Raw genomic sequence first — 12,313 nt, 5'->3', positions numbered from 1 at the left:
AGTTCAGTACCTATGCAATTTGCTTTAATAATTTATTTTTTTGGCTGCATTGGGTCTTCGTTGCTGCATGCAGGCTTTCTCTAGTTGCGGTGCGCAGGCTTCTCATTGCTGTGGCTTCTCCTGTTGTGGAGCATGGGCTCTAGGCACACGGGCTTCAGTAGCTGTGGGACGTGAGCCAGTAGTTGTGGCTCGCGGGCTCCACAGCACAGGCTCAGCAGTTGTGGTGCATGGGCTTAGCTGCTCCGCGGCATGTGGGATCTTCCTGGACCAGGGCTCAAACCCATGTCCCCTGCATTGGCAGGTGGACTCTTAATCACTGCGCCACCAAGGAAGTCCCTGAAATTTGTTTTAGATAGGCACAATTCCTGATGGATACATCTGTATGTTACCACACACACCAAAGGTTTACTCATACGTATCACTTTTTAGCCTTTGCAATGAGTATATTCATTCTCTACATATTTAACATGTTATGTAAATGATAAAACTGCTTACTGAAGAAAAAACTAGGACTCTCCAAAGGTTGCCATACTAATTATGTTTAAAAAAAATGGGGGAAATCAAAAAACCCAACAGAGGACTTCCCTGGTGGTCCAGTGGGTAAGACACTGCGCTCCCAATGCAGGGGGCCTGGGTTCGATCCCTGGTTGGGGAACTAGATCCTGCATGCATGCTGCAACTAAGAGTCCGCATGCCGCAACTAAAAAGTCCACATGCCTCAGTGAAGATCCCTTGTGCCGCAACTATGACCCAGCACAGCCAAAATAAAAAAATAAATATTAAAACAAAAACAAAAAAACCCAACAGTTACCTATGGTTGTATGATGAAATACTGATCTTTCCTTCCTTATTATCTTCTACATCAAGAAAACCAAATCATCCTTAGAACATATGACACAATCCAAGCAAGGCTGATATCACAACTTTTGGGGAATGTCTTTCCCCTATGCTTATTACAGCAAAATCTCATTAACAAACTATGTCGCCTTGGGCAAATCACTTAACTTCTCTCTGAGCCTCCATTTCCTCATTTCTAAAAGAGGACTAAAAAACAGTACCTATACCTAATAGGATATGAGGAAAGATGAAAAATAAAAGCATATAAAGTGCCTAGCAGCTCATGGTAAATGTTAGCTTGGCTGCAGTTAGGCAGCAGCAGTTGTATGATACTGCTTTTCAACCTTTCTCATTTGCTCCACTTCAAATCTTAACCAAAAAAGTAGTTTTTTCTTTATTAAAAATATACTTTGGTCCAATCAGTATATTTTCTTTTAACAATCCCTATGTGACTCACTTCTTGCTCTGGTGTTTCTCCCAGCTTAATGCCTCTGTATTCACTTAAAATCGCCTGTGTTCACCGAAAAATAAGATACCAGAGTTGAAAATCTATAGATTTAAATCTGTTCATCTTTTTACTAAAATAAGAAATTCAGCAAAAAAGGCTAATGCTGAGTCAAAGACTGGTGGCTTTGAACGCTACTTTCAGATCCTAATTCTTCCATTCCAAAAAAACCTTACCACTTTAAAAAAATATTTTGCCAATGTAGTACTACTGAACATTAACCTGTCTCTCCCATCTAACGTGAACTTAAACTACTAAAAAGGAAAACGAAAAGGGCATTGTGTCCACTCTATTTTCTGTACAACTTTCCTACTGTAAAGTAATTCAACTTATAATGTTCACTTTTAGATAGAAGCAAAAGTCCAAGAAGCAAAAGACTAATCAATATTTCCAATGGTACCTTTAGAAAAAAGTTGTGTTTTTTTTTTTTTAATTAAGAAAGTACCAACTTGAGGTGAACATTTTGAAGCTGAAGGACACAGTCAACTAATTATATTTTGCTTTACTCTATTTTAAGTACAAAAGAGACACACCTGTGGACCAAACTCCCTAGTTATTAGAGTTGGACCCATTAGTGACACTCTTGCTGTGCGTATTTCCAAATCCAGTATGTATGCTGTATGGACAGCTCTGCCTCATTCCTATATCAAACTTAAAGGGAAGTAAGTACATCAGGGTTTTTCCTTTCTAAAGGTCAAATTGCTTTCAGGTATGAGCTTATCTAATTCCTGAGAAAGAAGAAGAGTAGAATTGGACAAAACTTAGTTTAGGAATATTTCGAAAGATGGAAAAGTACTAGCTTCCTTCTCTTTCTCACGTATCTCTTTCCTTATGGTATGTTCCTTTTCCCATCACGCCTTTCAAACTCAATCTAAGCAATTCTATGTTAAGTGATACGATTTCAAATTGTATCTATTCCTACATAATTTTTAACAACAAAGTACTCTCTCTCTCAAATTACTGAACAGAATTAATGTTTTTTCTTCAAGTGCTGTTTTAGTGGCAAGTTTCAACCTATGGCAGATTTCTGAACACTGTTGGGTTTTACCCAAATCTTAAGACACACATTTTCATTACTTTAAGGTATCTAAATGTCTTTTTTCAAGAATTACGTTAGAGACAGAAAATATATAATACACACAAAGCAAAGTGTTCTGATCTCTTAACTAAATTCAATATCAACAACAACAACAAAAACAAAAAAATACTCAAAACAGAAGTTTGTAGTCCTGAAGTATGACCTCTACTTTGGAGTATCAAAAAGGCCAAATGTGCTTTCTTAAGGTTTATGCAACTCACTTCTATATCTCAATTTTGCAGGAATAGAGAACCTAAGAGATTGGATTTTCCTATTATCTTTTATGGCACTAATCTCTGCTGTTTGAGATCAAAAACACTCCAAGGATAAAATATAGTCAGGTTAGAAAAATCCCCAGATATATTCACATTCAAAAAGTACATAATCCATTAACAACAGGTAAAAGTCACATGTAATGACAACGACTGAGGTTAGAGATTTAAAAACTCACCACCCAGATGGAAGGTCCCAAGTTCTAATAGAGCAATCCATTGAAGCACTTATTAACCAACGACCATCAGGACTGAAAGCCTTTAAATTAAAAAAAAAAAAAAAGAATGCATACATAAATATATGTGTGTGTGTATATGTATGTATTTCTGTATGTATGTTTGTGTCTGTATATTTAACAGCTTAAAGAATACAAGAAATGAAAAGATAATGCATGCTTCATTAAAAAATGTTTGAAGTATAAAATTTACATCTTATTACATAAAATACCATCTTATATACCACTGATTTGGATACAGCTAAGGACTAAGCTTTTACATGAATTATAAAAAGTTTTAAAAATGAATAGTTTCACCCAATTTTCAATTTCTACTCCATAATCTCCTATATTTATAGACAGTTAACAAACTGTATGACTACTAATTGTTTTTAACATAAAACTGCTGTTCTGAGAACATTCTATTAGAAATATTTTGTGAGCCTAATTTCAATTATAAAGTATCTGTGAAAGCAACAAAAGCTACATTTCCTTGAAAAGCATCTATATATTAGAATGGCTTTCTAAGGATGATTTTGAAGAATGCAAATTCTCTTAATATAGTGAAGTTACTAAAGAAGTCCTTCTGCTTGTACTTATAGATTCAGTTAAAAGTCTTTTCTTCCTTAATGATGTTTTATTTCCAAAGTATAAATTAAAACCACAATAATCAGATTTTCAAAATAAATTTAAATAATAAACTACTTATGCCACCATGAAGAAGTTATATCTTCTCTGTAGATAAAAATGGAAAAATAATAGCTCTCTGCCTGCAGCACATGAGCTTTAAACCAAGTCAAATGTAAAAGAAGACCCAAAAGGAAAAACTTTAAGGTTTATAATGGTAGTAGATTGTTCATCCAGGAGTGTAAACACACCACAGGGATTATGACCATCCATATTAGCAACTAATAGTGGGATAAGTGAACTCCAACTTGGTCATGGGGCTACGATGATACTGTGGAAACTCAAACCTTAAGGTGCAGAGAACTCAATTTACAGAAGGACAGTGCAGATAATAAAGTATGGGAAAATGACTTTGATAGGTGAAGTCATGTTATAAATGCTCATAGATTTAATGGAACAGGAGTAATTTATTAGTGACTAGGGGAAACTCCAGACGTATAACTCGAAAGTAAAGTTTGAAAAGGAAAGAAATAGGAAGAGCAAGACGGCATTGACAGACGTTTTCAAAAATGCAATTTCATCAAAATTACTCCACTCCCACCCCCATTTCTATAGATGCTGTCACAACAAATTCTGTTGATGGGTAGTTCTGCCAATCTCTTATCTGCAGAATAACACAATTTCCTGACCATTAACCCCCCACCCCTGATTTTTAAGGAAATGGGGGTAAACACTGCAAATTCAGATTTTTGGTGTGAGAACTGATAAGTAAAAGTAGCTGTTGGGAGGGTCACTAAGTAGGATTTTATTTTATGTTTTCTGTTTCAAGTAAATAAAGGTATCTGCAATTGATGCAAAGTCTTCAACTTACACTTTTTAAACTACAGTACTTATTACCATATTTCTCACTATAAGAACATAATAGTAAGCTAAAACACATTTTTATTAATTAAACTCTTTTGAAATTAAGATATATAAACTGTAGAAATAACACTAAACTAGAATGAACCAAGAATCAGATATTCCAGGTCTCCTATTAATTCATTATGAATGTAGAAAAACAGAAATGAGTTCTCTCAGCTTAGTTTAATATTAAGTCAAAAATGATACACTTATGTTTCAATGATTCACTCTCCAAAGTATATTCTGGCCTTGTTTAAAAAGAAAAAAATGAACTCTGGGATTTATACTTTAATGGCATTAACTTCCTGAGAAATATTAAACTTCTTTTAATTCTAAATTTTCCTTAAAAATCTCTTTTTTGAAAATTAGTCTCCTAATTATTTATTTTGAACATCTCCTCATATGATGAGTTTAATGCCATTAAAAGATAAGTTTCAATTATTTGAACTTTTTAAACCTAAACAGAAATAGAAATGAATCAAGTTTTATTTAAACATATAAAGTTTGTTTTACCATGTCATTTATTTGGCCTTGGTGTCCAGAAAACTCTCTGACAATCTTCCTAGTTTCTATGTCGAAAACACTAATGGAGAAGTCGTCCAAGGCGAGTCCCAGAATGCCACTAGCAAGATAAATGCAACAGTTTTAATGCACAAACAAAAAAAACACCCTTGAACTAAAATCTCACAGTCATTTAAATTTTGTTAATCAAGTATACCTTTGGGGGAAATTAAGCAAAATGCTGTTCTTTTATATGAAAAGTCTGGTTTTTCCCACTTGGTAAATTACCTATAGTTGACCACTTTACATGAGGGTTAGGGTGCCACCCCTCTGCAGACAAAAATCTGCATATAACTTGACAGCTGGGGGACTTCCCTGGTGGCACAGTAGTTATGAACCCGCCTGCCAATGCAGGGGACACGGGTTCGATCCCTGGTCTGGGAAGATCCCACATGCCACGGAGCAACTAAGCCCGTGCACCACAACTACTGAGCCTGCGCTCTAGAGCCCGCGAGCCACAACTACTGATGCCCACGTGTCTAGAGCCCATGCTCCGCAACAGAAGAAGCCACCGCAATGAGAAGCCCACGCACTGCAACGAAGAGTAGCCCCAGCTCGCCGCAACTAGAAAAAGCCTGTGTGCAGCAACGGAGACCCAATGCAGCCAAAAATAAATTTTTTAAAAAAAGATGATATTAACTTTACAGTTGGCCCTCCATGTCCATGGTTCTACATCTGTGGACTCGACCAACCGTGGATCACGTAGTGCTACAGTGAGTATTTAGTGAAAGAAAGTGGCGTGTAAGTGCACCTGCACAGTTCAAACCTGTGTTGTTCAAAGGTCTACGGTACTTAAATTAAGAACTAAAAACATCAAGAAGAAAGTCCATTATCATTAAAAGAAAAACTTCACCTGTCTCTATGTAGCAGCATCATATTCGGAGATGAATCAAGGCTCACAGAATGAATTAAAACTTTGTTTTTAAAGTTCCAGAACTTGAGTACTCCTTCACTACCAGTTGTAATTGTCAACTGGTTTAATCCATCCACTGCAACACCTCTAACAGATCCTTTATGGGCTTTAAAGCATATGTTAAAAGAAAAAAGAAATAAGAATTGCAACTGACTCTCTGAACACTACACAAAGAGTGATTCCTTTATTTAAATATCTAAGTTCCCACTATTTAATGCCCCTAAAATCTTTGAATTAATATGCATTTTAGGGAACAGAGAGATTATTATACCACTTGAGTGATAACAAAATCCATCAGGTTGATGCCATGAAGGTTTCAAAAAATAGTTAAGATTTTCTGCTTAATGCAAGGAGAAGAAAAAAAAGAACCTTTAATTTCTGTAATATCCACTTTCCCCTAATACAACTATGACTTCATTCTCTTTATTTCAACATGGTGTTTCAAATAGATATAATGGCAGTATCTGCCACATACAGCTGATGATAAGCCATATACAACTTTAGCAAAATGACTGGCACTCAAGAATTTAATAAATGCCAGCGACAGTTATTAGCCTTTATCTATATTACTTTTTTAAAAAATAAGAAAAAGAAAAAAAAATTCAATACCTTGATCCTTGCCAAAACTTCCTCGGTGTATACCCGACTGCATGTTATATACATCTACAGTTCCTGATGAGAGACCAATCACAGCAAAGTTTCCACAAGAAGTTATATCCACTGCCTTAAGGGGAAAAAAATGAACACAAATGACACAGAAAATAGCTAACATTTTTATTGTACTTTATGGTTTCCAAAGTATTTTTTTTAATCTACTAATTATCTCATTTTTAAAAAAAGAATGATAAATGAATTGCTTCGTTAATTTTCTTAAACATAATGTAATTGTATTTGGGTGTATTAGAAATATCTGTTTGATTCTATCTCCATTCTCTAAGAAGTATGGAGAAACCCATACTTCCAAGACAGCAAAACATAACCAAAGTTAACTCAATTGAAATTTACTCAGGAGAATGGTATATCAACTGGTCTTCAATTTTTAATTTATTCACAACAGTACTAAAGTCAAAGCATTCCATTGCCTAATTTCTCATTACCTTACTTTTGTAACTGGTTTTATAGCGGATATAAAACTGAAACCATATCAGTTGGGACGTCCAATGAAAAAGCCCAAAATATTTTAATTATAACATATTAGGAAGGAAATACATGAGATACTGCATGGAAAACATTTACTTTATAAGCAGTTTCTGTAAAATAAACTCATATTTTAATACTTAAAGTAGCAATATTATATTAAAAAGATGTCTTTTTTTCTGTTAAAAACATGAGACTGGCTATGTGGTGGGTCATGCCCAGAGAAATGCTTCATTGCCACTGTGCATCAGTCAGATGTCACCCACCCAAGAGTTAATTCAAAGGACTGTTGAATTTATGCCTAAAGAAACAGATGACTTCTAAGACCTAAAAGAAAATATTCAACAGAGGATATTTAACTGTGCAAAGCAGCATAAGATTGATACACCACTGAGTCAAGATATATTTACACAGCATCCACAGAAGTATGCTCCACTTACATCTATATTTTTCTAGACAATTATAGCTTATTAGTTAAAAAAGTTTTAGACAGGAAATTATGGACTAACTTTATAAAGCATTCTATCTTCCCAAATAGAACACTAACATAATTTTACCTATTTTGAACAACTCATAAATGTTTATGCTATATTATATATTTATGCTCTCAGGAACTAGTAAAGATACTAGGCTATAACCTACAAGTAATGGCCCCTGATGGCCCTGCTATACAGTAGTCCCCCTTATCTGCAGGGAATATGTTCCAAGACCCCCAGTGGATGCCTGAAACAGTGGATAGCACCAAACCCTATATATACTACGTTTTTTCCTGTACTAACGGGCAGGTAGTGTATAGAGCATGGACACATTAGATAAAAAGATGATTCATGACAGAGGGGGACAGTGCTACTCAGATGGCACGCAATTTAAAACTTATAAATTGTGTATTTCTGGAATTTTCTATTTAATATTTTCAGATCAAAGTTGACTGCAGATAACTGAAACCATGGAAAGTGAAACCATGGATAAGGGGGGACTGCTGTACTTTCTGGAACTTGCATTTATTTTAATAGGATTTATTGTTGTTAATGGGACTGCTTCTGGAAGTCTCCTTTTATTTATTTATTTATTTATTCATTCTAACCTATTGTTGAAGACAGCACAAGCAAAGCAAAAATGAATAAGCTAAGAAGGTTACCTTTGATTGACAAACTGTACCCTAGTACATGGGTTCTCTGATAAATACTTACTGGTTTACTACTTATTGGCTACTGGCTTTGTTCCAGATAGCTGACTCCAACCCAGCACCAGATAAGTATCATTGTGTGCATGTATGTGTGTATACACACACACACACACACAATGTTCTACGAGTGATCATTATAGGCTATGAGTTAAGAACATAGGTTCTAGAAGGAGTGGTCCTAGGTTCAAATCCCGGCTCTTCCATTTACTAGTTTTACTGATCTCAGGCATATTACTCATTATAGTAAGCCTCAGCCTCAGTTTTATTCCCTATAAAAAGAGGCTAACAATACTCCATATCATCGGACTGTTGTGAAAATAATATAAAATAATATTGATATGTGCTAGGCAGAGAGCCTAGAACAAAGTAAGCACACAAAAAATGTTAGCTGTAATTATTATTACCACTACTATTACAATAGCTACTCAAAACTTTGCAGGTAAACTTAAGAAGTTTTAGACTCTCTATGGCTTAGAGATAAAAGCTTAAGAGTGGATTTTTATACTATGGAGAACAGAGCATACATACTGACAAAAAAAATTTGTACAAAATAGGATCAAATGTGGTTATACTTTAAATATGCATTTTCAAAAGCAGAGGCATCTAACAAACTAATAGAGCTAATAGATAAGTTCAGCAAGGTTGTAAGATACAAGATCAATGTGCAAAAATCAATTATATTTCCATACATTAGCAGTGAACAATCTGAAATGAAATTAAGGAAAGAATTCTATTTATAACAGTATTGAAAAGAATACAATTCTAGGAAAAATTACCCAAAGAAATATGAGGTTTGTATACTGACAACTACAAAACACTGCTAAAAGAAATTAAAAATCTAATTAAATGGAAAGACATGCCATGTTTATGGATCAGAAGTAATATTACGATGGTTAACACTCCTCAAACTGAGGTGTGGAATCAACAAGATCCCTATCAAAATCCTAACTGGCTTCTTTGCAAAAATTGACAAGCTGATCCTAAAATTCATATGGAAATGCAATAGACCAGAATAGCGAAAGCAATCTTGAAAAAAGAAGAACTTGGAAGATTCAATCATCCTGATTTCAAAAAACTTACTAGAAAGGTACCATAATCAAGACAGTGTGGTACTGGCATAAAAGTAGACATATAGAACAATTAAAGAAAACTGAGAATCCAGAAAAAAACCCTCACATTCATGTCAAACAATTTTTGGCAAGGGTACCCAGGCCATTCAATGGGGAAAGAACAGTGTTTTGGGCAAATGATGAACTTGGATGCCTACACGACACGATACACAAAAATTAACCCAAAAAGGATTACATATCTAAATTTAAGAGCTAACATTATGAAACTCTCAGATGTAATCACACGAGTAAATTTTTCATGGCCTTGAGTTAGGCAATATTTTTCAAAAAACCACAAGCAAAAAAAAAAAAAAAAAAGGTTGGACTTCAAAATTAAAACCGCTTACGCTGAAATGACACCAACACGAAAAGGAAATGACAACCCACAGAATGGGAGAAAATATTTGCAAATGACATATGTGAGAAGGGACCTGTATCCAGAATATATAAAGAGCTATTTCAACTCAAGAGGAAAAAGATAAATAACCCCATTAAACAATGGCAAAGAATTTGAATAGACATTTCTCCAAAGACGTAGAAATGGCCAATAAGCACATGAAAAGATGCTCAACATTGTTAAGTCACTGGGGAAATGCAAATCAGAAACCACAGTGATATACTACTTCATACACACTAGGACAGCAATAATCAAAAGAACAGGTAAGCACAAGTGTTGGCTAGGACATACAGAAATTGGAACCCTTATACATTGCTGGTGGGAATATAAACTTGTGCAGCCACTCTGCAAAACAGGTTGGCAGTTCCTCAAAAACGTTAGAGTTACATTACGACCTAACAATTCCACTCCTAGATATAAATACAGAGAAACAAAAACATATGTCCACACAAAAACTTGTGCACTGATGTCCACAGAAGCATTATTTATAATAGTCAAAAACTAGAAACAACACAAATGTCCATCAACTATCAATGGCTAAACAAAATTTCAAAAGTTGAAAATGAAATATTATTCAGAAATAAAAGGAATAAAGTATTGATACATGCTACAACATGGATGAACCTTAAAAACATTAACGTTAAAAATGCTAACTGAAAGAAGCCAGTCACAGAGATCACATATTGTATGATTCTATCTGTGTGAAATGCCCAGAATAGGCAAATCTATAGATAGAAAGTAGGTTGTGGTTGCCTAGGTTGGGGAGATGGCGAAGGGGAAAAGTGAGAGGATGGGGCTTACTGCTAGTGGGTACATGGTTTCTTTCTGAGGTGATGAGAATGCTCTAAAATTAGATGGATTAGATTTTGGTGATAACTGCACAACTCTATGAATACACTAAAACCCATTAAATTGTACACTTTAAATGACTGAATTTTATGGTATGTGAATTATATATCGGTAAAACTTTTTTTGAAAAAGCAGAGGCAACAATTCTGCAAACCAAATTTGACATCATTTCTTTACACCTTAAAACCTGAACCCAACAGAAGACTTACATTATTATCAAAAGAAAACAAAATAAAATTTTAATAGAGGAGTAAAAAGTTGTAAGTTAACAGTGGCATTTAAAAACCATATTTAAAAAAGGCTTAGACAGTACTCAATCAGACAAATATAAGAAATGAAGGATTTAAATAACTTCTACATCTTTAACTCATTAAAGATTTAGCTGAAAAAAAAAAAAAAAAAAAGATTTAGCTGAATCTTACTCCTACATTGAAAGAAAGAAAAGGAAGGAAGAAACCTTAAGATTCACATTCATTGAATATAGTACTATATACTCAACATAATTCAGGTACGAAAGTATATTGATAAATGCTGAAATCCCCCTCAAAAGTGTATCCTGAGTAATCCTATATTAATCAGAAAATTAAAATAACCAATATACAACATCTAATTAAGCAAAACTTAACTTAAAATAATTCTCTCCAAGCTGGAAAAGTTAACACTATTAGGGAAAAATTTCAAAATGTTAAACTATGTTCTTTGTTCTTTCAATGAATATTATCATTAATAAACTTGAGTATAATAAGATAACCACAAGACAGTTTTACAGGAGAAAATGTCCTTAAAAACAAGTTCACTTACTGTTGCAGTTATGTCATCTTTCTTCAGCTCTTTTGGCTTGAGAAAGTAAGCACCTATTGTAGATCTTTGATAGTTCCAGGTTGAGCAAGATAGCTTACCTTGATGGCAAGCAATGATACCATCCCAGTCACTTTCACGAGCTTCCTCTAAAACATAATTAAAATCATAAATCAAATTGCTTTTCATTCCCTCACTCATTCATTCACGTATTTTATTTATTAAGCATTTAATATTCTATGTTGTAATTAGGCACTAGAGACAGGATGGTAAACAGGTAATTCCTGAGAGCAATGAGCTTCCAATCTAACAAGAGATTCTGATTAGAAGAAATTACAATAAAGTAAGATGGTGTCTTGTAAGAGCACTCAGGAAGAGTTTACTAAGAGATCTGGGGAGAATAATAAATGGCTCCTTGAAAGAAGTAAAACAAGTAGAAATTAATCGGGGTGGGGGGGTGCTAGAGCAGAGAGGGGTTGAGACACACACACAGGCCCAAGAGTAACTTGTACAAATTAAGCACAGCAAGTAAGTGAAGTATTTTCTTGAGAGGGGTGGGAGGAGGACAAGGCCACTAGGTCACATTATCAAGGGTCTTGAAAGCCATGTGAAGGAGAGGAGGTTGCACCCAAAAGTTGATAAGGAGCAATGAAAGATTTTTAAGTATATGAATGACATGATTCAGATCTTTTAGAAAGACCACTCAGGCTCTAAGATAGAAAATAAACAGGAGGGGGGTTAAAGTTAAAAAAAAAAAAAAAATTACCAGTCATCAGGTTGTTATAAATAACCTTGAAATGGAAATGGTGCCTATACAATTATTTCTATGATAGTTTTCGCTCAACAATCTTATCACCTATCTACATTTTTCTTAAAATCACTTCTTCAAATGATGCACTGCTCAAATGACACAGTATACTAAGACC

General features: G+C 34.5%; 1 protein-coding gene across 1 annotated transcript in view; it reads right to left on the bottom strand.

The window, feature by feature from the left end:
- The window catches only part of WDR36 (WD repeat domain 36), a 39,203-nt gene that overhangs the window by 14,166 nt on the left and 12,724 nt on the right, over positions 1-12,313 (bottom strand). The window contains exons 12-16 of the mRNA XM_068535715.1: positions 11,391-11,536; positions 6,521-6,635; positions 5,852-6,017; positions 4,951-5,059; positions 2,872-2,951 (exon numbers count right to left, since the gene is read on the bottom strand). Coding sequence (XP_068391816.1) covers positions 2,872-2,951; positions 4,951-5,059; positions 5,852-6,017; positions 6,521-6,635; positions 11,391-11,536 — 616 coding nt within the window. The remainder of the gene's footprint in view (positions 1-2,871; positions 2,952-4,950; positions 5,060-5,851; positions 6,018-6,520; positions 6,636-11,390; positions 11,537-12,313) is intronic.

The sequence above is a fragment of the Eschrichtius robustus genome, chromosome 2, assembly GCF_028021215.1.
Source record: "Eschrichtius robustus isolate mEscRob2 chromosome 2, mEscRob2.pri, whole genome shotgun sequence".
Lineage (NCBI taxonomy): Eukaryota > Metazoa > Chordata > Mammalia > Artiodactyla > Eschrichtiidae > Eschrichtius > Eschrichtius robustus.
Note: the sequence above shows the minus strand (reverse complement) of the source record. Positions and strands in the feature narration are given on the sequence as shown.